Consider the following 25,703-nt stretch of genomic DNA (forward strand, 5'->3'; position numbering starts at 1 on the left):
GGTCGTGGACTTGAGACCTGGGGATTTACAATCTAAATGGAGTCCTGAGATAAGGGTTAAACTGCAGCTGAACAGATTTAGACCTCCATTAAATGAAAAAAGAATCGTCTGCATGAGAGGGTATGTGAAGCCAACTATCCCACGCAAGTGACTCTGCTTTCAGTGATACACACATAAGGGAAAACCTTTGGGGATACTAAAAGATATTGCCGTGGCAGACGAGAGTCTCCTTCTCTGACAATGCTATGAATTAGGCCTTTTGCTTTATTCACCACTTAACTTGAAGTATCTAACAGTGTCGGGGCTCAGGGCATATCCACCACATCAAGAAATGAATGGATTGGGTATGTGCATACCCTTGTAGAGGATATCATAATTTGTCAAGCATGTGCCAAGTCCTTTCTTTGGCCTACAAGGTCCAGTATAATTTGGCTTCCTGCTACCCCTACCTCCAACTGCTCCTCTTTCATTTGTGCCCCGCAGGCCACACTGACCCTCTGAGTGTTCCTCCAACATGCCTCAGGGTCTTTACACTTACTGTTCCCTCTTTCTACAAAAGTCCCAAGTATCCGCATAATTCTCTTCTTCACCTTCCTCAAGTCTTAGCTCAAAAGTCCACAGATCAAAAAGGCCTTCCCTGACCACCCTCCGTAAAATAGCGCCCATATCCTCCACTGTTTATCCCTTATCTTGCTTTACTTTTCTTCCTAATATTTCATACCATCTGGTATATTATATATATTAGTTGGTTCATTGTCTGTTTCCTCCCACCAGAAGGAATAAGAGAGATTTTATCTGTTTTGCTCAGTGCAGTATCTGATTCTTGGAATGCACTTGATAAACATTTGTTGAATGAATGAATGAATGAATGAATGAATGAAGCCTCTTTCCCCTTACTAGACTATCAGGTCCTTTAGAACAGGATGTCTGATCCATCACTGTATTCCCTCAATGCATCCAGCACATAGTCCAAATGTACCCAGCGGATTCTTAATAACTATCTGCTAAATTACTTATGAGAAAATTGAGGTACAGGTCTTTAAGTGACTTGGACAACTGATTTCCCCTTAACAGATGCTCAGTGTCAGGCTTATAATGGCAGCTCTCCTTTGCTAATCTGACCTATTCGGAAGCTGTGATTTGGCTTCTACTTGTTCATCTCTTGAGTTTACAAATGCTGCTTGCTGAGAAGCTCTCTGGTTGCAAAAATGCCTACAGAGATCTAAGAAAACACTGACTTTCCTTCATGAAGAGATTGTTGGAAGCCTATTACTATTTTGCTGGGCCTCACCATAACATCCTTTATACTTCTCTCTTTGGATATTTGCCATACGATGCCTGTGGATAAGGCATATGAGACTCCCCTGTTCCCTTTGGGATAAAATCAACCAAGTATAGAAATTAACAACTGAGATGGAGCGGAGTAATCTGCAGTAAGTATTACCCCTCCACCACCTCGATTTGAGCTATCCCAGTAGATTTCCTTAACGACAAGGTAATGCCAAGGGAACAGAGTTGCCTGGAGCTGAGTGAAACCTGAAGAAGAGAAAAAGAATGAGGAAGCTGTAGGGAGAAAAGGTGCCAAAAATCCTTGTGGTCACATGAATTTTTCTAGCAGACAACTAATCAAGCTGGGTTAGCTACTCCAAATCCCTGAATAAATTATTTATATTACATTCAGTTTACTAATACGATCCACAGATGTATAATTCTTTCCCCAAAATAATATATAGGATTTAAATCAACAAATTCATAGTCAAATGTCAAATCAGACCCTGTTATTTGTGGCAAGGAAAGCTCACACACTATTCCTGACCCAAACTAGCCTCGCTGAAAATTCATCATGCGGATTTTTCAGTGATGGAGAGGTATGTGAAAGTGACCGTTAGGAGTACACTGCAGGTCCTTCTAAGGAGATCTGTCAAGGGGTCCTATCAGGGCCCATCCAGGCTTCGACCACAGGGAACAGAGAACAAGGGCAGATGGCACTGCAGCCAAACACCAGGTACACCTTCCACCACACCTTCTCCATGCAACTGTGATGTGATGACGGCACCGCATTTGATTTCTTTTCTGAGCCCGATTGAAATACTATGTGAACTGTTTTGCTTCATATTTTGAGAATCGAAATCTATGGATAAATTTACACAATCCCATATAAGTTATAAACAAACACTTAAAAACACTTTTCTATTTGCAATGTTACATCCAAATGGTTGTCTCTCCTGGAACAAGAGTCACAGGCATGAAGTAATTCGAGGACCAGAAAGACACCTCTTTATTTCTTCTTTCCTCTATAACTATTTGTGTGTGAGGCACTGGGAGAGGGGAGGAGGTGGGGTTTGTGTCTGAAATAGACCACCCAGCCAGTCCGTTTTAGAATTTGGAAATCAGGGGAACAGGGGTCTAAAACATTCCCTATATTGGCTACTAGCCAACTACTTAAAGTCTGTTCAGCTAGTTATCCTCTGTATGTAGACAATAAAACACCCATAATGTTAGAGGTAAAACTATTTCTTTAAAATGACTGCAAATTTCATCCTTCTTTTTCAGTTGAAAAGGCTCCTTAACTACCCTGAATCCTGTGGTAAAGCTCATCATACTCTACGCTGCAGCATGCGGATGGGGGAAGCCTCAGCTGGTACCTCATCTTTCAAAAGGCAGGATCCAAGAATTTCCTTTGTCTGCAGGCATTTCTCAAGAGCCCCTGTAAACAATGATGGGTCACATCTGCTAACAATATTTAAGAAAGCACAATTCACCTGGTCTCAGACTGACATTTTTAGATTAAACCAAATTCTAGTTCCCCAGTCTCTAAAAGAAGATAGACTAGCTCCACTGCATTGCTGAAAATTCATCAGTCAGAATTTAATTACACAGATCTGGAAACCAGAAGGCATTTAGGTTTTAATGTCTCCCCGAGTTGGGACCTTTACAATATTTAGAATATTGATCATTACTGTTACTGCTGTTATTTTGGTGGTCACTCTACTGTGTCTGTCCCTGCAGGGTTTTTGGAAAAAACACGGCTGAGAATAACTGTTGCTAGGTAATTGCAAAAGAAAGTCATGCGAATTATGAAATACTGACAAGTTGCATTTACAAGTCAATGGTGCTAGAATGCTCCTGCTTTCCCAATAAAACGCTGACTGCTCGGCTGCCCATTGCCTCCAAAATTCCTAAAATGACCCAACTATAATGACCCAGTAATCTAAAAATAGTTCCTAAAACAGCAGTCCATCCAGTAGTAAGAAACAATTCTTAGCATTTGGAGTTATGAATTTTATTTTGCCTTCCAACTATGTACTAATATTATAACATAATATTGCAATGTATCTACTACATATTTGAGGAGGTAGTGAAACAAGTTAAAGCAAAGGGTCTGCACTTTCTTATGAGAATATTATCAGATAAAAGAATGTGTGTCCAAAAAAGAAACAGAAATTTATAGCTCTCTTATCTCACCTCCAAGTTACAAAGTGAATCCTACATATAAATCTTTTACAAAGTGAATCCTACATATAAATCTTAAGTCAGGAAGTCAGTAGCCTTGGAATTTATTTCGTAAGTACTAAAATATTCAAAATACTCACAGAAGTGAGTTAACTGATAACCAATGAGATAGTGACAATTGAGACTGAAGAAAAGTACATTCCTTGCTCCTCCAGCAACTTTTAGCAACGATCCCTAGTTTGGTGATACAGGATGGGAATGACATAAATAAAGATGTTGAACATGAAAGCTAGATTCAACCAGTACTCCAGGGTGATTTTCACACTGGCAGGTAGAGCTGGAAATTTTCAAAATCTGGGGCAAGCATCACGATTCATGGCCTTCCACTGATTGCAAAGGCCCATCTGAGGGCTGATGTCTCCGACATACGTGCAACTACCAGATAAATGAGGCAGAGCAAACACGATTAAAACTAAAGAAAATTATCTAAATACCAACTCTGATTTCCTGTTATAAATATCACATTTTAAAAACCACTAAGATGAGGTTATTATTATTATTAGCAGCCTGTGCAGGTGATGAGAGAGAGTAAATAGGAAAAACAAAAACAAAAAAACCAAAACACACGTGAACACAACTTTTCTTTTTCCAGCAAGGGAACACCACATTTTCTTTCCTTTTTTAGTTAAGGGTGCATCTACAGGGAGTCCCAGTGCGGGAGTGTGCTTTCAGAGTGCCATTGTTGGACTGTGCTATTCCCTCAGCGTGGTCACACAGAAGTGTGCCTTGAATTAAGTAGGAGGGCTATCACATGAGCTTTTCCCGCAGTAATGCCTGACCTGCTGCACCACAGGACGCAAGCTCTGGGGGACTGTTCACAGGCCCTGTAAATATCGAGAAAGCATTGCAAATATAAAGCATTCCAATATCCACAAATACTCTTGAATTCACAAAGGTGGTTTGAGTAGGTGTTCTAAGTCAAAGTCTAACAAATAGGGCTTAAAACCTTCAGGAGCTCTTGAAAAGCCAGAAAGGGGGTTTCAGTAATATGCAAAATGATTAAATGAACGATACCAGTCAGAGCTGAGAACTTTGTCGGGATTCCATTCCCTATGTGGTTATCAACCATAAAGGAACATGATGATATTGCATATCTTTTTTTTTTTTAGCCTTTGACATTGCAATAACTTTTAATGTATTGTTTGATTTTTTCTTATATTTGCTTCAGGTTTAACATCTTAACAATAGTAACTGGAGTTCTGGGGAAAATCAAAGCTGTTCTCAACACATGAAACCACTGCCTGAATGTAACTTTTCTAAGTTAATGCTGCTCAATTATATCTATTCTCTAGTTTTTTTTCTTCTCAACACAGAGTCTTAATTTTTCAGGTGCATTCATGTGGAAATATTAGTAATAAGCATAATTATAATTTTAGGAAGAGTCTTTAATTTTTAAAGTTATTTATCATCCCAATAAAATTTCACTTTCTTTCTGGTACAGAAGACAAGTTTTAAACTTAGGTCACAAAAAGTGAATTCTTTATTTTAAGCTGTCTAGGTTTTTTTTGTTTTTTGCGGTACGCAGGCCTCTCACTGTTGTGGCCTCTCCCATTGCGGAGCACAGGCTCCGGACGCGCAGGCTCAGCAGCCATGGCTCACGGGCCCAGCCGCTCAGCGGCATGTGGGATCCTCCCGGACCAGGGCACGAACCCGTGTCCCCTGCATCAGCAGGCGGACCCTCAACCACTGTGCCACCAGGGAAGCCCCTAGCTGTCTAGTTTGATATGTCTCTAGGTGACCAAGGCAAGTACTAAGAGAATAATTTTTGGGAGAAATATTTTTGGGTTTTTTTTGGAATTTTTACTTCTTTTATTTTTTTAACATCTTTATTGGAGTATAATTGCTTTACATTGTGTAAGTTTCTGCTGTATAACAAAGTGAATCAGCTATACGTTTACATATATCCCCATATCCCCTCCCTTTTGTGTCTCCCTCCAACCCTCCATATCCAGCCCCTCTAGGTGGTCACAAAGCACTGAGCTGGTCTCCCTGTGCTATGCGGATGCTTCCCACTAGCTATCTTTTACATTTGGTAGTGTATATATGTCCATGCCATTCTCTCACTTTGTCCCAGCTTACCCTTCCCCCTCCCCATGTCCTCAAGTCCATTCTCTACTTCTGCGTCTTTATTCCTGTCCTGCCCCTACGTTCTTCAGAACCTTTTTTTCTTTTTAGATTCCACATATACGTGTTAGCATACGGTATTTGTTTTTCTCTTTCTGACTTACTTCACTTGTATGACAGACCCTAGGTCCATCCACCTTACTACAAATAACTCAATTTTATTTCTTTTTATGGTTGAGTAATATTCCATTGTATATATGTGCCACATCTTCTTTATCCATTCATCTGTTGATGGACACTTAGGTTGCTTCCATATCCTGGCTATTGTAAACAATGCTGTGATGAACACTGTGGTACATGTCTCTTTTTGAATTATGGTTTTCTCAGGGTATATGCCCAGTAGTGGGATTGCTGGGTCATATGGTAGTTCTATTTCTAGTTTTTTAAGAAACCTCCATAATGTTCTCCATAGTGGCTGTATCAATTTACATTCCCACCAACAGTGCAAGAGCGTTCCGTTTTCTTCACATCCTCTCCAGCATTTATTGTTTCTAGATTTTTTGAGATGGCCATTCTGAGTGATGTGAGGCGATACCTCAATGTAGTTTTGATTTGCATTTCTCTAACGATTAGTGATGTTGAGCATCGTATCATGTGTTTGTTGGCAATCTGTATATCTTCTTTGGAGAAATGTCTATTTAGGTCTTCTGCCCATTTTTAGATTGGGTTGTTCGTTGGTACTGCATATCTTTGATCACACCTCCTTCTCATCTACTATGGCCATTAGTATAGCCCATAGCTTTGGTTTCCCAGCAGTATTAGTCATATCTGTGTATGTATGCCCATGTGTCATACACATACAACTGTACAACTTATACCCACACCCACACCCAATTAGACTTCAACTTCTCCAAGGTTTCTTTTTTTTTTCCTTAAACACTTCTTGGTAAATCAACAGTGAGCAAATACTCAAAAACTACTTGGGGATAATGACAGTATATTTATCTACTTATTAATTTTAATAAATCCTAGGTATCTGTCATGTTCAAGGCATATGGAATTGGTCATGAATCCTATCTTTCATCGGCTTATAGTTTTAATAAGCCAGATTCTACTTGGTTTGTGCCAAGGAAAAACTCAGACAAAATTAAAGACATCTAAGTGGAGTCCCCTCTGTCCAGAATAACTTTCTTGAGCATTCATTCTGAAGGTTCTAGCAACTCTGAATCACTTTTGTAGCTCTCAACTCCTGGGAGGTACACAGAATGTGGAGAAGAGAACTAAACAGCGAAATAGATGTGCCACTGTGGTGATTATGGACAGATTTAAGAGACTTAAGCCTGACATTTCAGAACACAGTAGGTATCTACAAAAGCTGCATCTAAAGAGTCTTGCTTTATTTCTGATATTATCTCCCCTTCCACTCCACGGCTCCCAGCTTTTGACCTCTTGAATATGTGTATCTCATTACAGATATGAGCTTTAACTGGAGAGTGGTGGTAGTTACCTTTCTTTGAGTCCTTACTACGAACCCGGCATTATGCTGTTTCACAGGCATATTCTCATTTTAATACTCATGAGGAAGGATCTTTTAGTGTTCCCATTTTACTGATAAGAATACTGAGGCTGGGGCAATGCCTTATTCAGAGTTGCCCAGCCATTATTTAATCAGGCCTGTCTGACTCTAGAGGTGGACTTTTTAATCATTATATTATACCAATTTTGAGTTTCAGAGATTCTGATATTTTATCTCTGGACTTCAGATAATTCCTTCAAAATTCCCATCTAATACTGTAATTGGACAAAGATTTGTTTTCTTTTACAGTTGAGTCTTAAGGGAGTACAAGAAAAGAAAGCAAAAATTCCACAGAAAAAAAACAGACTAGTTGGGCAGGGAAGAAACAGCTGCATCCACTTTAGGTAAAGTTACATGGCCTAGTTTATGGTTTTGGATGAAACAGCATGTTACCATTTGTCTACTCATTTTCCATGGTTTACTAGGAAAATACCATTCGTTTCCCATTACCTTCCTCCTCAAGAGCTAGCATAAAAAGAATATTATTTCCCCTCGAATATATACATAAATAAGGAATAATGAGTTCCCACTTTGTTTGAAGACCAGGGTCTGTCACTTCTTCATCCACCAAGATTTCAAAAGTTCTTGAGTTTTGCTGATATACTTATGAGAGTTCTCTTCTTAAAAATAAAAATGAAACAAATAAACAAACAAACAAGAACTTTTCAGGAACTCATCTTCCATAACCTGGGGTAATGAAAACGAAAGAATACTCTTTATCAAAGCAACCCCAGAAAGTCATCTAATGCATGTAAATACCTAGTCCTGAAATCCTCATTTATTTTCCTTTAGGGATTATATGACTTTAAGGAAGAGGAAATATTTCCTCCAATAACTTCATCTGAGATTGACAAAAGGCAGAAAGAGGAAACCGAAGAGGCTGATATTCCTCTAGTCTGAGCTCCAGTTGGAATTGTCTAAGATGAACCAACTTCAGCTTTTCTCTGAAATAAATAGAAATTTGAAACATAGGAATTTATCACTGTCTCTCCTGGATATTAATACTTTCTTTCTTTGAACTCACACGATCCTTCCCAAATGGTACCGGGAATCCTTGAGGTGGCACCAAGTGATCTGGGGTTAACAGTGAACTTGGCCAGTCTCTCTGTGCCTTTGGCCGAAAAATCCAGGCTCGATCCTCGCTTCTTTTTGGAATGGGAAACGCACAATATCGGTATTACAGCAGCTCCAGAAAGGCATGCCAGGCCTCTCATGCTCTCAATTTATATTTGCATGTGAACAGCTTGTCGGCCATTTTATGAAGACAGATGAATCGCAGGCCTGCGAGAGGGGCGGCCAGACCTAAACACGTGAACCACACACCTCGGCAGCCCACCAGCTCTTAAAGGTGAAAGTAAAACGAGTATCTCTGGACACAACTTCAGGCAGATTAGATGGAGATATAATGTACGAAGAAAACGAAACTATAAGGCATCATCTATAAGTCAAGTGGGAAATAAAGAATGAAACAAATCTATAAATATCGCTCTTTAAAATGTCAACAAAAAATAAGATGTAGCTGTTTATGACACTAAAAACAAGCCTTCAGAGCTCTCTCGCGCTCTCTCTCTCTCTCTCTCTTTAATGCCTGCTGTGAAAAGATGACTTTGATAAGGAAAATACCACCAAAATACCAGGTTGAGGAGAGGAATAGTCAGATAGTGTATACTTAATATGGGAGCCCAACAATGTTATAGAGAATTTCCCAGGCTTGGGAAATGAAACGAATCCTGAGAAATCAGTGATAGGATATTCAGTGTGGTAAACTCAATCCTCCACCCCACAAAACTGACATAATTCAGTTTACCTATCTATTCCAAAAGATCAGATGGAGATCAAAACGGAAAAATAGATAGAACAACAAAAAGAAGAGAGTCAGGAGGAATGAGGTCATTCTAAGTAAGTGAAAAACAATGTATGGTAGAACTATACTGACTAGAAAAATAATACAAGGAATACTGAACAACAGCCAGCTTTTTTAGTGTAAAGTCTATGAAAGATACTATGGTAAGTATGTTATACACATTATCTTATTTAATTCTTCAACATGTCAATACAACTATTACCATACCACTTCAAAGATGAGGAATAAATCAATACTCTGGGAGGGTAAATAACCTATTCAACATTACAAAGGCAGGAAGAAGTAGAGGCAGACTTTGAACACAGGTCTGACACCACAGCCTGAGCTTTTAGCCTCCGTGCCGTATTCCCCTCAAAGGTCCCTCAAGGTCAAGTTCCCATTAGAGTCTTCAGCTCTCTCACCAGGGAAGATCACTTTGGAATTTTATGAGATGATGTCTATGAAAGTGTATAATACAACGTTTAGCATGTCATGGGTATCACGAGTTTACTTCTTGATTTTTATTGAAACTGATGGCTTTACTCAATCTTAAATTCTAACCTATGACAACCTTTTTCGTCCTTGGAGTGCATATACCACACAGTTAGTATTTTAGTGGATACTATTATATTCATATATAAAGTGTGTATTCTAGGTTAGTCAAGTTTCTGCCACGGAAAGTTTGTATATTTATGCAACTGATGAGTTTAATTCTGTCACGTATCCTTAGTGTTTTATTTTAGACAATTTGAAGTGAAAAATCCTTCAAAGGCAGAGATGATTTTCTTAAAGCAATTAGCAAAGGCTTTGAAAAGGCCTCAAAAATACTTGCCAGTCAATAAACTTAAATCACTAGTGAAGAAGATTGTGGGTCACTTGCCACCTTAAAAGGAACTGAAATGAAAAGGCGTTGGCGCCTCACTTACGCTGTAAAAGATCCTGATCTGGTAAATCAACACCGCCTCTCACAGTAATCAACTTTCTTGGGAACGAAGGTTCTTATGAGTACCCTGATAGGGTTTGTGGCTGAGGGGAAGGGTTTGGGGAGGCTAGAGTGGCCCAGAAAACTCCTTGAGTCCTCAAGATGGTTCCTACCGTGGGCCGCCCATAGGGGCAGACCTCAAAAGCCTTGTACTTGGTTGGCTGCTGGCTACCATGGACTCTCAGAGCAGCAGTCAAGAGTCCCAAAGTAAACTTACCATTTTCTGGCTGGTCCTTAATGTCAGCGTCACTTGGCTGGCTGGGACTTTCAGATTGACTTGAATCTGAAAAACATAAAAATACAGCCAAAAATTACAGGGTCTGTGAAGGAAAGTGGATCAGAGGTGCCAGACTTTCTCAAAAGGTTCAGCATGGAAACTAGGAATGAGAACGTTACAGAAGTGACATGAGGATTGAAAAAAGAAGAGAGAAAAGACAGGGGGTGAAAAGCAGCAGAGGCCGCAGCCCGTGCCTTCAGAGACGACTCTCGGTTCTGTTGCCACCTCCAGTGGCGCTTGGCTTGCGCCAGATCATAACTTGAAACTCTTCAGAAACCATCCTCTTACAGAGACACCATTTCCAAACTGCTCTTCTCCATTATTTATACACTAGAGTCTGATAAAGACTTCATCCTTCATTACACACATCTGAAGCTTGATTCAGAACATAATAAAGTGTCAAAACATATTTTGAAGCTGGTATATAAAAGCAACCCAAACAACAGAAACAAGTTCTGTTGCTATTTAGCTCTGTATTACAGCAACAGACTACGCAGACTAACACCATTAAATACTAGAATCCTAATATTCTAGTGCATTTACTTAAAATAACAGGATCACTCAAAGATATCTTTCTCCCCCACTTTATAAGTATTATTTTCCTCTCGTACTGCTGCATTTGGGAGATCCTAACAGGCCTTGTGAGCAAAAACAGGTTCCTGCACACCTTTATTGGATCCCATTTATTTTTTATTTTAAAAACACAATCATTTTCAAATGAAAAAATGTGATTCAATCAAATTAACTTCTAAATGAGATAATTTAAAATAAAGTAATATTTAATTTTAAGATGAGATAAAATTAAGTTAGATCAAAAAATTTCACAGAATTAGAAGTAGGAATACTTATGATACATTTTGGGGGGAAAGGAGAAAAAAGGCAAAATATGTCAAGGAGAGAGTTTTTTATGTAAAGCATTTTCTGAGACTTGAAACAATATATAACATTATCAAAAAACAAGCAAAAAAAAGTTTCAGAAAAATCTCTGTATCTGTGGAAAGCCTGGATCTGAACTTTACCTTCACTTCACAGGGTTAGAATGGGCTGCCTGAAATTTGACCACATTTCAGCAAGAAGTTCAATGCAAGATCCAAAAGGTCATGACACTTAACTGTGATTAAATTGAAAATATTAATTCTATTTCAACAGAGTTACAGTTTTAGCATTCTCTTTCTTGGAGATACTGCAAAAGGTAGCAGCACTACTAGTGACCCCAGGTCGAGAGAAGCGCTAAGTTATTACTTTAAGAAGGGCCCCCTGCTTTTAGGCAAATGAAGATTTTAATTATTGGGAAGTACTATTTTTTAAATGTCTATTTAAAAATTTTCAGATGCTCTTAACCTGGTAACTAGAGAAAAAATTCTAGATTGATTCAAAGGTTCAAATAGCAAATGATGTGAAAATTTGAATTTTTATTTGCTGGCAAAGTGATAGCTTTTATCATAATGTAACAATAGCCATAGTGAAGACACAAACAAAAAGCATTACAGGTCAGAAAACTTTAGACAAATTCTTCAAAATGAACCACAAAGTTAAATACAAAATCTGCACTGAAAATTGGAATACAATTTATATCGGATTACATTTGAAATTTTAACTCCATAAATTAACATTATTTTTATAGCAAATGATTTAAAAACACGGCAGGACTACCTTCTCTTTTTCTAAGGGAATATCCTGTAATTTCGTCATTAAAAATTACAAATTCAACATTCTTAGAAGTAATTCAGCATGTTTTAGGAGAAAGGCATACCTTCATTATTTTTGTACTAGAAAATTTTAAACCATTAATATCCACTATTAAAATTAAAGAAAATATCTAAGTTTGTCTTAGGGAAAGTTAAAATTCTTCCTGATCATGTCCCAGAATAGATACATAAAATTTTGCCAAACAGAACATTTTCTTTGGAATAAGACTGGCAAACCTAACTTTCTATATGATAGCTTAGCCAATATTCTTTTTCTTGATGTAATATCTTTACGATTAATCACTTTACAAAAAGAAAAATATTTTTTATCTCAATTAATTTAAATATACCCTAGCCAATTACTTTTCTGATATTTAACTATTAATACTAAGCTAAGGTAAAAAAATAATGAGTGATTCAAACAATTGTTTTAATAATCTAAAAGTGGACTCCTTTGTCCTTTTAAATTTTCTTTTACGTTTGTCACCCTATATTTATAGAAAGGTAGCATAATTATAGAAAACATGAACAGCAACAAAAGATGGCAATAGATACGTTCAAAGAAAGTTTAAAATTCCAAGCCACAGAAAAAGAAGCAAACAAACAGCAAATGACTGAGTGGCAGGAAAACAGCTCAGAGTTGGTCTGAAAGGGGCCGCAGCACTCTTGTGAAAGCTCAGATACAAACACTGGAGAAGGCATCTAGCCAAATTGAAAACGGAATTTAATTTCTCCACTTTTATTCAAAAGCTGGGGATACTGTTCTCCACCGGAGGACTGCATACTAAAATACACCATCTTGGTAATGGATAGGGAAGGCCAAAGATCTACAAGAAAAGTTAAATGATCTAAAGACTTAGGTAATTATTTTCTACCATGGGCTGTTGAATGCCGTTTCTATTTTGAACCAACAAGGAACAAAATTACCCAGTGCTGGTGCAATTCTATGCTGAGAACGCATGGATACTTTCTCTGGTATTGCAAAAGGTCACCAATGCTGTTAAGTATGGAGCCGACCAGACAACCAGAATTATAAATTAATTTCTACCCATACATAATTGATACAAATGAAAGATCTCTTTCTTAAGCATTTGCATTAAAACACTATCACGAAGGTTAGCAACTAATTTACTTTTCTGTTTTAAATACTTGGTAGAGACTTGTCAGAAGCCAAGGTAACTTTATGTCTTACTTTTGGGGACAATTATCACATGGTCTTTTGATTCCCACCACCTGAAATAATTAGAGGCCCCAGAAAAAAAAGAACCACCTGCATAGAATTGGGTGCCCTTCCTGTATCTGAGTCTCCCACAGCAGTGACTTCCTCTGGTTCCCTGGTTGAAAGCCAGAAAATTTGTATATTACAATGAAGAGAATATAATTTAAAATGTGTTTAAATGATGGAGTTGGAAATGCTATTGTGAGGAAGTATATTAGGATTATCAGTTTTTTTTCCATCTAGGGATTTGTTTTTTGTTTAAGGAACCTTAGACTTCAACCTAACCTAAAAGAAAAGCAATTTTTCTTCTGGTTTGTAAAAAATTTACGAGCAGAAATTTAAACCTAAAATTGACAGGGTTTTCATATAGGAGGCTGGATTGAGACCTCTTAATTGAACTGGCAGTCATCTACCTATGCATTTTTATGGCGCCTACAGCTATATTGCTGGAGTACTCAGACAAAGATATTTCACTATCAATATAATCACTAGGGAAAGGAATAAAATAAATCCTAATGCCTGCACACTAGCCTCTGCTTCCATAAGCATGCGCACTGCAGGAACAGAAACCTTGTACTGGATTTGCTACTTATGCATGGATCCAGTCCCCCTAACCTCAATTCTGCTCCCCGTCAACCTGGAACCTCAGAGAATCCTCCTTTTGGTATGGTGAAGAGTGACAAAAGCATGTCAGTATGGTAAAACTGGTCAGGCAAAAATATAGACATCGCTTCCACGTATTTTCTGTTCTCTAGGCGTGATGCAAAGATGGAATGTTGTTAAATCTTCCTTGTGCTCGACCCAGAATTAAACTTTTCCTCTCTGATTCCTCTTTTATTGGCCATACATCTCTTACAATGTGACTTACATTATGTTGCACTAAGGTACTCTTCAATGATCTCCTATGAGAATTTGAGCTCCATAAGAAAAGAATTCCTTTCTTCCTCTAGTCTTACCCCCTAGTACCTTCCAAGGGTACCTGGCCCAGCTAAGGATTTGTTAACCGCTGAACTAAAGAGATGAATTTTCACTTGTTGTTCAGCTTTCTAATGCTGAACCACTGCCAGTGACTGAAAATATACTAAATTCACACCTAAAAGCAGATTGGGACTTATGAAATGAAAAAGGAGGGTAGAAAAGGTCTTTATTTCTGCTTCATATCTCCCTTCGTGGGACCTGGCAAGGAAGAGAGAGACACATCCCTCTGGCTCGTGAGTAGGAAATCTTGCACAGCGTTTAGAAGTTGCAGACAATCACCTCCTCTGATCCCCTGGCCGACACACCCACAAGAGGCTCCTTAGAATAGTAAGAGCTGAGAGTGGTGTCTGACACATAAAAGGCCCCCCAGAAATGTGTGCAGGCTAAAATGATGGATGGCAGAAATATTTCACACATTCAAAAAAACACAAAGATAAGAGAAAGCTGCCATATTCTGATGCCCGAAGAGGGACTCAAAATCCTAACAACTGCTGTTGTGAACAGCTGATAAAAGAAGAGCAGCCACGCAGTGGTGGGGAACCCTTCCCACCCCGAAACAAACCAATGTAATTCCTATTCAGTCAACATGATATCAACAAAAGTCTATGGACCATGAAAGTACAAATTCAGGTTCCAGGGGAAAAATAATTTCACCTAAGTTCAACCTCCCTACATGCATACTGATTTGGTTAAGGATGAAGCTTGAAAAGTCTTTGTTAGAATTTTGTGTCCAGTTTTAAATCTCCCAAATTAAAAGGTGATACGAAGAAATGAGAAGGCATCCAGAAACAAAGACGAGTTAGTCAAGTGAAAGAAAGTGAAAATGCCGCCAAAAAGAGATGAGGTTGTTCTTCATAGTGTGAAAAAGAAAAGGCAAAGTTAGGAATGAATACTTTCCCGCAAATAAATGAAGCGTCAGGAACATTCCTGAGGTAAAAGACAATAAGGAATAGGGTGATTATACTCTGAATATAATAAATACCCCCTAGGATTGTAGCACTTAAAGATTTTTAAAATTTAGGTAGATTCTTTTTTTTCTTACAGAGGTTTGGGAAGATGAGTAGTTTGCGAAAGAGTCAAGCCAAAGAATCCAAGATTCATTTTTCTACGTCCATGATGTTATAGAAATCTACTTCTGATTAGTAGTATAAGGCTTAGAATTACTCTATTTTGATCATTCAGTACCGTAAGATGTTTATTACAGTAAGGAAATCTAGAAAAATGGCTATAATAGTCACATTTTGCTTATTAGTCTCTCTCATAGCTGTAGTTATAAAAGAAATATTATTGTAGTACTTTATAAACTTTAGGAACATTGTCTATTTTTTCCAGTATCACCATGACCTTAAAGACTGAGGTGTGAGGAAATATTTTAAAAACCTTTGAGGTGTAGAATGTCCCTTCACAGGTGCACATATGTATATACAATCTGGGGCTTACGAGTAAAACTGATGAATACAATACCATCCACTACATATAACAGTATCCATCATGGTCTGGCAAAGAACAAACAGAATTTTGTAATACTATCATTAAATCTGGACCACCAAAAATCTTCAGTTATCATCAGCATTTTCAGAGAATGGATAAATCCTTTAAGCTCAGTAAACAATCAAACCAATATTTAATGGTAATGAATGCATATGACTGTGGCCTACTTAATGAAAAACAAATACACAATAACCTGGTTTTTAAAACAAATTATGAGGTGAGTCACACCATAAAAGTTTTCTTATCTTTGAAAATGGAAACACTCCATGGTTCCTTAAATGGGAAGTCTTATCTTTACTGTATTTAAAATACAAAATTTGATCTGTGTAACTTTCCCAGTAAGCTAGAATTGCGTGTGTCATGATAACCGCAGTAATCAAGGTATGCACAGCAAATCCTTCTTCACCAGAAGGGAGGTGGGGAGATGGGGCAGAAGGAAAACCCTAATTCCAAAAGGACCAGGCTAGTTTGTACACGTTGGCCCTTGAATCCTCTAATCCGAATCCGAGCGGGAAGGCTGTGTTCACGCAGCAGAGACTTGGAAGGGCTCCACCAGACCACCCCGGGGGCTGCCAGCTGCTCGGGAGATCCACCCCTTAGCCACTCCCGGGTATGGCATTTTCGGGGTCGGAACTTAAAAGCATTATATAATCTAGATGACTACCATTTTCTTTCTTAAAACTTTTTTTTTACATGCCTTTCGGAAGAAGAATTTGTGAAATATTAAATTTGCAGGAATTAGATTTTTTGGCATTAATGCTGGTATTCAGGGCCCATCTGTTTAGTCAGGGCTGTGTCTGATGATGAGACTGTTTAGGTTGAAGAGTGATTCAACTGTCTTATCACCTACTCATAAACGTGTTATTGGCTACATGCACAGGGAGGTTGTGGAATGATACACAGTTTTAACACGTTGAGAAAAAAGTAAAATGGTCTCACCATTGTTGTGTTATGACACTGAGGGGGAATCATTTCTAAGCTTTGAAAATTACAAATTCAGTCACTCTGAAAGTAAAGACCAAATGACTCAATCTTTAAACCTTCAGTCTTCGCATGAGGCTGATTTCCAGTCATCATCGGGTTTTTCAGCAAAGTTATAAGTGAAGTCAATGGCAAGAATGTGGTGATTATAAAAGATATGTAAGCACGATACTCTGAATGAATTTATAATTTCTCGTATTTTCTTTGACAAGGGTCTCTGACTAAAATAAACTAAAATTGACATAACCACTTGGAATTTTGTTTTTCTCATAACAGGGGCTGTGTTAACATGTGATGGTGATCTGTTGATCAATTCAGAACTCACATTAGTGAGTCAACCTGGTTACCTACCCACTCATGAGTAAACAAAGACCTGCCTAAAAAGCCATGAGTATAACATTATTGCATATCAGAATTGTGCTCAATTTCCCCTTTTGAGTCACTTTTTTCACAAACAAAATTAATTATAACAGTAAGTCCTTGGGGTTCTTAGAAGAAAATATACTTGAAGATGACTTATGTAGTCAAATTTATACAACTGGAAGTAGAAAAACTCCCTGTATACTTTCATACGATAAAAACAAATGTGTCAAATGAAAATGATGCATAATTTAGTTATAGTCTATACACATTATTTTCATGTGTCTGGATATCTGTAAAAAATTTCATTAAAATAATAAAATGATCTCTGTTGAGGATAATCATGGCTATTTAAGTTCAGTTAGTATTCTAAGGATTAACTTTTTTTGCATTCATATTTCACTATTGAAAGAAGTATGAAAAGGTAAAAAGATGGAATCCTAAAAAAATCTGAGCTATATAATTTAACTCTGGATCTCGTATTTTTTTCACCTGTAAAATGGGAACACTAATGACTATTTTGCCTAATTTAATAGAGTTGTGTGGATCAAATAAAATAATGCAAGAAGACCTGATTTTGAAACTGTAAGGTCCCCCAAAAAGAAATGTACTTTTACCTCTGCAATATAAATCTTCCCATCCATACACATTTTTGTTTCTTTTAAAAAAATCAACCCCAGCCCACACATGACATGATTCTGGTAGAAAACATCAGCATCAGAGCCCTGGTTTTAAAGTAAAGGTTCTTAATTCCAATATACTGGGAAAGAGATTATCTCTGATAATGGAAATTTAAATCTCAGCTTGCCGTTGTTTATTCCAGACAGACATTTGTGTGTTAAGTCTGTTTATCAGGCAACACTTTGTCTAAGCCAGGAAGTAGTCAGTCTTTGTAACAAGATGTATGCAAATGAATTTCCCATGAGTCTCCACAGCAAATTGTAGTAAGAAAAAAAAATTCCTTGTTACTTTACCAGCAAGAAGCTACCTCAAAAGTAGACTAGAGACAGAGAACTATGAGCTAGACTATGTTGATGAGTTTAAATGAATCCTAAATATGTGCTCACAGTCTGTTGCTCTTTATTCTAAGCAGACTTGGTTCCTTACATCTGTTTATCAGACAACACTCTGTCTGGCTTTGTAACCTGTGTGAAAATCAACGGTGACCATAATCCCATGAAATAACCTGTTGGAGGCAAAACTCCAAACCTCCCAACACTTTAAGGACCCCCACCAATAGACGTTCCTATGAAACCTTTGAAACTTCTAAAAAATACATCCAACTCTAACTTTTGCTCACCTTCTATCTTAACTTTTCTACACTCATTGAATTCCCTAAAGGCACGATAGCCTCAGGACAGAATGGTGAATTTTACCATACAATTTGGACTGATAAATAAAAAATTTGCTAACATGCCCTATCTAATGATCAAGACCAGGGAGGTTTTTTTTTATATATACTTTTTTCTATCGTAATAGTAAAACGTTTATTCTTTTATTCTATTACTAAAGTATCTATCCCGGGATCCTCTTTTTTTTTTAATCCTAATATAACTGACTCTTTTAAAGAAATCTAAACATGAAGAGTTGAAAAGTGTATTTCTTTTTATTTTTCTTGTTGGTTTTCTATAGGGTTTGAAAATCTTACCAAAGGCATCAAATTGGTTGAGCTTGTCTTCCTAGACAAAATAAACACTTTAGGACTCTACTTGTTTGTATTCTCCTCAGTGGTGCTGTATGCATCAGCAGCTAAAAACAAAGAAACTTTTTAGCTGCTCAGACAAAATGCAGAAGCTTCCCAAACAAGGAGGCAAGGGAGGGGGCATGGGTTGAGGGGACGGTAGGGGTGGAAAAGTGTGCAGAAAGTCTGACAGTCCATTCAATATAGGGATGATGGCTATAATGCATCCAGGGTCCCCTTGCTAATTAAATATGCATTGGCACAGTTTTGATCGATGCAAGCCATGGATCAGATGACACACCTGCAAAATCTTGAGCCCAGAGCTCCCAGGAAAAGGGAAAATACAGTCTTGTCTCCTTATCTTTGTTTTCAAAGGCTCTCAATTTCTGTGCTTAGATATCTAATTTAATTCTCTCACCCCTCAGCAAACTGGATTAGGGAAGTCAATACTGCCTTTGTGCATCGACAGGAAAACACAGCTTTCCTTTTATTCAATTTAGCTATGACCTTTATACAAAGATAATGACAACTGTCTAAAAATAAGGTGAAGGCCTCAAGAAGAAGACCCCCTGAGCGAAGGCTCCCATGGAATTTTGGATGACAAGGTAGTGGGGTTTACTGCGACATTTTCCTGCTTGGAAAGGAAAAAAGGAGGAAAGGGAATTAAGAATTGGTGGGGGGTGGGAAGGGAAGGGTTGGGACACAGGGAGAAAGCATGGTGGAAGAGATTTCAATCCACTGACTAAATGACCAACCTCTCACAAATCAAATCACTGGACCGTGTCATATCCATAACCAGAGAATAATGCTGTCAAAGAAGATGATGAGAAGGGCATAGTAACAATTTGCCTAAAAAATGCAGACGCCTTAATGAGAAGGCTGAAGATTCTGCGGTTGGGTAAATCAGGAAGTTTGGGTTTTCTTGTTTCTTTCTTCCTTTCCTTTCTTTTCCCTCCCTTGAAGCTTTTGAGAAAACAGGACTATCAGTGTGTCTGTGAGTCCTAACACCAGCGATAGCCAGAGATTTTGGAGAAGCCTGGGATTCTGCAGTGCTCCAATGTTCAGACCACGACTACTAACCAAAGGGGAAAATGATACTGGAAGAGTCTCCTGAAAAAGCACTGCTTCCTTTTAACTTCCTTGTCTTTGGGCTTACTTGTTCCATTCACTAATTCAGGCATTCATCAATGCATCCACTATGAGCCTTTCTCCCTGCGTACGTGGTGATAAAAATTTTAAAAAGCAAGGTCTCTGCTCTCAAGGATCTCTCAGTCAATCGGAATACCGATAATAAAATCAAGGTTCTGTGGCATCCCCTCTTGATTAAGTCCTGTCCTCTGGTGAAGTTAATGTACAGCAACATGTTATTGTGCACATTTGTAATGGCTTTTATTCTCTTACCATTCGCAATCAGTACTGTACCACTAAGTGTAGCCTTGTAACAGAATTTACAGTAGCCTGGATGCTAACTGTTGGTGGGAATGGATGGCTGGGATTAACTTTTCTAGTAAGATATAGAGAGGTTTAGGCAGAGTCCTTTCAAGTGAAAGATGAACGTATATTACTGCATAGTTAGCATTGTTGGGAATGGTGTAAAATATCAAAATGGTTTTTAAAAATCAGGTTTTTTCCCCCTTAGAAAGAATTTCATAGACAATATTCCTAATCAGGCCTGGTGTACTCCCTTTAACAGAAATGTCTGTTTAACAAAGGTAGCTGTGGTACACTGAAAAAGGTAGAGGACTTGGTATTAGAAAACCTGAGTTTGGGTCCCTTCTTGGCCATTTATATTCGCTTTGTGGAACTGGGCAAGCCCCTTTACTTCTCTGAATTTCAATTTACTCATCTTCCAAATGCCTGACTTTCAAGTTTATGAGACCTGAATGGCATGATTTAAAATGCCTTGTAAATTATAGCAGCTATAACTCTAACTGTACACTGCGTACGTTTGCTAATGTATAGAAACTGGTTAAAGAATCACACTGACTACTTACTTTTATTTCTTGTCTCATTATTTTTTTTATTTATTATTTTTTTTTTTTGCGGCACGCGGGCCTCTCACCGCTGTGGCCTCTCCCGTTGCGGAGCACAGGCTCCGGACACGCAGGCTCAGCGGCCATGGCTCACGGGCCCAGCCGCTCCGCGGTATGTGGGATCTTCCCGGACCGGGGCACGAACCCACGTCCCCTGCCTCGGCAGGCGGACTCCCAACCACTGTGCCACCAGGGAAGCCCTTGTCTCATTATTTTTACTGCACAGAGCATGGTATCTAGAACATATACGTACTAACAGATATTTGTTGAAATGGAATTGAAGAGGGTGAAAGAATTGCTCTTTCAGGGCCATGAAATACAATAGGGCCTATCTTGAGAGATGTCAACAGATGTTTGGGGGTAAATTTTCTGGCTTTCGGGAGACTGCATGACTGGATGGTGGTATATCCCATGTGGTGAGAACAGACCTTATGGGACTCATAGGCTTGGCTTTCTGTTCCTAGATTCAGGACCAGAATGAGGGGGGTTAGGCACCCGTAAAGGTTGTTTCCAGCCCTAGAGTTCTAATTTGAAACAGATCATTAGCAATCAGGTTGTTGGTCTTCTGGCTGCATTCAAGGTTGGGACCCACATTTCATCAAAAGGGACTGGGTGATATTAGCTGCTGATCATAAGTACAACTAGAAATAACATGAGTTCAATAATCATTATAAGTCAGACTATCTCTTCTTTACCTTATAAATGATGACAAATACCCTACTATGAATTGTAAATGTTTATCTTCAGTGACTTGGCCAGTCCTGACTACAGGAGCCAATAAACAGTGTTTTCTTTTTATTTCTTAACCCATTATGTAATTCAGAACACCAGGAAACTTTTTGTTTCACGAGCTACCGTATAAGGTATCCTTGAAGAATTTAGCCTAGGTCTTAGGTCTTAGACTAGTATTGAGGACAATAGTTTCTCAAAAACACTTCAGATATACCTTCTCATATATACAGTCAACCACTGACAACGCAGGTTTGAATTGTGCGGGTTCACTGTATGAGCAGATTTTTTTCTATAGTAAAAGTTATATGAGGATTTTTGACTGTGTGTAGGGTTGGCGCCCATAATCCCTGTGTTGTTATAATATGTAATGTAAAATATATATTTTTTTAATAATGTGTTTTCAGTTTCCACATTGACAATAACTTTTCCCTAACAACTTGGTTTCTAGACTTTTAACAAATATGCATGAAAACAGGGAGCTATCATTTGGTCAACCAAAAACTTGTCCTCAGACTCCCACAGCATCATAACAAAGTTCAAGTGATAGCTGATTCTCTAGAAATTCACCCAAGCATTTTGCAAGTGGAAATAATCATATATGTTTTGCTTCTATGTCTTTATGATAGATAAAATGATTTAAATGTACTGAATCATTTCACTTTTAGGAGTTTCCATTTGGATTCTATCATGGCTTTCTCCCTGACATATGCAGTGCTAAGTTATTTAAAATTAATTGCAGTACAATATTTTAAAATTTCTTCACATGGTGCTAATCTCAAGTGCTTTGGATGTTTGAACCACACTTGGAAGCCATCAAGTTCTGTGTATCTTTATACCATGGAGCAGTTAAACATGCTAAAAAGATTAGTCAGTGAACTTTAATCTATAACCAAAACTATACTAAATTATAAAATTTCAAAAATGTGTGAGTTGATACAAATGAGAAAACTGCAAACACCCTACATAAAAAGAAAAAAACGAACCTAGATAATTAAAACACATGAATTTACTTACGTAGCTTTGAATCCAGAAAAGCTTTCAGAAATTCACCACAGATCATGGGGTCCTACCCACATAAACCCAGTTAGGTGCCAGTTGAGCTTATGTGCTTTCACCTTCATCTGAAGTTCATTTTATCTGTCATTTTTATTTTCATTTTAGGATGCAATGTACATTCTTTTCTGTGGTTATGTTGAAGGGGGGATAAGTATTTTCCATTTCAGTAACTCAGTATGGATGAGTAATTTGCTTAGTAATAATCCTAAAATTAAACTGTCTTCCATACAATGTCTAGTAATAGTTTACATAGGATTAGGCAAATGAACTATCTTTGGGATGTGCTTTAAAAAAAAAAGTTTCGGGCTTCCCTGGTGGCGCAGTGGTTGAGAGTCCGCCTGCCGATGCAGGGGACACGGGTTCGTGCCCTGGTCCGGGAAGATCCCACATGCCGCGGAGCGGCTGGGCCCGTGAGCCATGGCCGCTGAGTCTGCGCGTCCGGAGCCTGTGCTCCGCAACAGGAGAGGCCACGACAGTGAGAGGCCCGCATACCGCAAAAAAAAAAAAAAGTTTCTTATTTGCCACCTGGATTTATTTTTATTTAAAAAAAAAATCATGTTTTCTGGAAAGTTTCTAATAGAGGTGCTATCTTCAACACCTGCTCCTGATCAAAAAGTCTAAGTGGGTGACTGGAACTTCATTCTGATTCACTTTTCAAGAACCATTGTCACTTTAAAAAATGACTAATAATTAGTGATTCCTAGGGGAAGAAGCTTATTTCAGTTCATCAAACATTTAGCACCTACTGTGTGCAAGGCATTGTGAGCTTTTATTCAGTTCTGAGGTAGCTCATAATGTTGACTAAGAATTCCACTCATTCAACTCTGGATCGTTTATTAAAGTGTATATTACTTGTTTTTTAAGAGTAGCTATTCCCCCCAACCCCCCAATCTCCACCAGTGGTGGTAACATGAAGTGTTTCTGAGCACACTTTCCTAAGTCTATTAGGGGAGGAGAGAGGAGGTGGAGATTTCTACAAATAGGAAATGGTTTATCTGTTTGTTCTCTATTTAACAAAAATGACAAATCTCTGGGTTCCATGGTTTTTTCAATTTTTTGGTCACGGTGGAAGCCTACAGACAAGAGGAAGCTGGAGCACCAGCGTATAGAACAAAATCGAGTAGTTCTACCTGCCAATCATACCCCATTATTACCCCAACTCACCCCTACACCCTATCCCTGCTGAGCTTCCTGAAGCAATGTTTAACCCCCTGCAGCATTCACACAGCCAAGGCCCAAACCTGGGGTTCAGAGTGATTTCAATATCACCTCTGTCTTTTCAGATTTACAATATTAAGGTAAGCAAAGAACGGGACTTCCCTGGTGGTTAAGAATCCACCTGCCAATGCAGGGGACGCGGGTTCGAGTCCTGGTCCGGGAAGATCCCACATGTCGTGGAGCAGCTAAGCCCGTGCACCACAACTACTGAGCCTGTGCTCCTAGAGCCCATGCTCCGCAACAAGAGAAGCCACTACAATGAGAAGCACACACACCGCAACGAAGAGTAGCCCCTGCTCGCTACAACTAGAGAAAGTCTGCACGCAGCAACGAAGACCCAACACAGCCATGAATAATAAATAAACAAATAAATAAGAAAGATAAGCAAAAAATAAAAGGTGACTAAATCATTTTTGGTTGAAATGTCTCAGTGGCCCTTCTAAACTGTCCTACTTTATTTTTTGGTTACTAGAAAAAAAAGATTAAAAACAAATTATAAGTGGGGAAAACAAAGAAAAAGAAGAAATAGTAAAAAGAAAACAAATCGCAGTAACAAAGCAAGTGGCATCTTTGAACAGGGGTCAGAAATAGCAGCTCTTCAAATGAGACAGGAAATCTTATTTGCAACAGATCTGGGGAAAGTTACAAGAAAAAAAAAATCAGAGTTTATTCAGGAATGAAAGGTGACATAATACCTGCATGATGTCTCTCAATTATCAGGTTTGTATTGGGGGATGGTTGGAACAATAGCAGAGCTTAACATGGGAATGCTGTAAAAGAAGGGATGAAGGCCTCCGTTATTTCCTTTAAGTCTGGCTACCACCTCCAAAAACAGCACAGAATTTCATAATTCTTTTCCATTTAGTAAATTTGGGGCAATAATTTCTTGTTATATTTATCCAAATGATCTCCAAAAAAAAAAAAAATCACTGGGCTGGTTTTCATTTTCCATCTTTATTCTATACTTTAGCAACTCATCTAACAATTTAATGATTTCCTTTTCTCCTCTAAATGGATGTCCTGTAGAAAGGGGAAATTTTCTAAAGTCTTAGTCAACAGAGTCTTAAGTTTTTATCATACAAAACAGCCTCACATCACACTATTGTAGTCACATGTTCTCCCACCTGGTCTTAAACTCAGAAAGCACTTTGTTTTAATGCCGCCATGTTGGTATTGTCCTGACATGCTTAGACTTCAAAGGGGAAGACTTTGAACAAACCTATTTGGAAGGAATTTCATAAAAAACATTAGGCAAAAAGACTATTTTAAATTCACAGGAAGAGTGTAACATCTCACCGGCAGTAGATAGGGAAATGAATTATTCAAAATTGTATACAAACCCTGACGTCATCGTGAATAGAGGCAGGCTCTAAGGAACTTTACTGAGAAAAGCTGGTATTTACACAGTGATTGGAAGCAAAAAATAAAAAACCAAAATAAGAAAAGAGAAAATCTTTTTTTTCTTTTGCCACATAAAGAAAATCTGCTACACTGCTTTTCATAACCCCACCTAAACTCCCTACTGTGGCGCTCTCAAAGCACGACCTCTGGATTTCCGTAAGGAAAGTATAGCACAACATTAAGAAGTCCCAAGACTCTTCGAGAAGAAATTCATGCAGAACATCAAATGTTACTCAACATTTTCAAGGAACCATGATATGTCAAACAGACCACATGATGCAAGTACATTTAAATATAAGTTTCTATTTCTGTTTAAAAATAAAAAAGATCAGAAATCTGAATCTGGAAAAGCAAAATCTCTTGCAGGTTTAGAAAGCATATACAAAACCTGGCAAAAGAAAACACTGTTCACTGCCACCATCTGCTTTCTGGCACAGAGGAAACTTTTACTAACAGCAACATTTTCTTACATTAGAAAATCCACTAATTAGTTTTGTTGTAATAAGAAAAATAACCTTTGCGTGGAAGGCAGATTGCCAGCTCGCTTTTTTTTGTTGGCTGCACCTTGCAGCAGGCCTGTAACATTTCCATGTGAAGTTCACCTCTGAGT

The 25,703-nt window shown here is 38.2% G+C and overlaps 1 protein-coding gene across 4 annotated transcripts in view; it reads right to left on the bottom strand.

Moving 5' to 3' along the window:
* NFIA (nuclear factor I A) overlaps nt 1-25,703 on the bottom strand; it is a 392,758-nt gene that overhangs the window by 197,348 nt on the left and 169,707 nt on the right. For all 4 annotated transcript variants that reach the window (XM_027108350.1, XM_027108349.1, XM_027108353.1 and 1 more), the window contains exon 3: nt 10,196-10,261. In XM_027108350.1, coding sequence (XP_026964151.1) covers nt 10,196-10,261 — 66 coding nt within the window. The remainder of the gene's footprint in view (nt 1-10,195; nt 10,262-25,703) is intronic.

The sequence above is a fragment of the Aethalodelphis obliquidens genome, unplaced genomic scaffold (assembly GCF_003676395.1).
Source record: "Aethalodelphis obliquidens isolate GAN/ISIS:26980383/991018 unplaced genomic scaffold, ASM367639v1 scaffold9, whole genome shotgun sequence".
Taxonomy (NCBI): domain Eukaryota; kingdom Metazoa; phylum Chordata; class Mammalia; order Artiodactyla; family Delphinidae; genus Aethalodelphis; species Aethalodelphis obliquidens.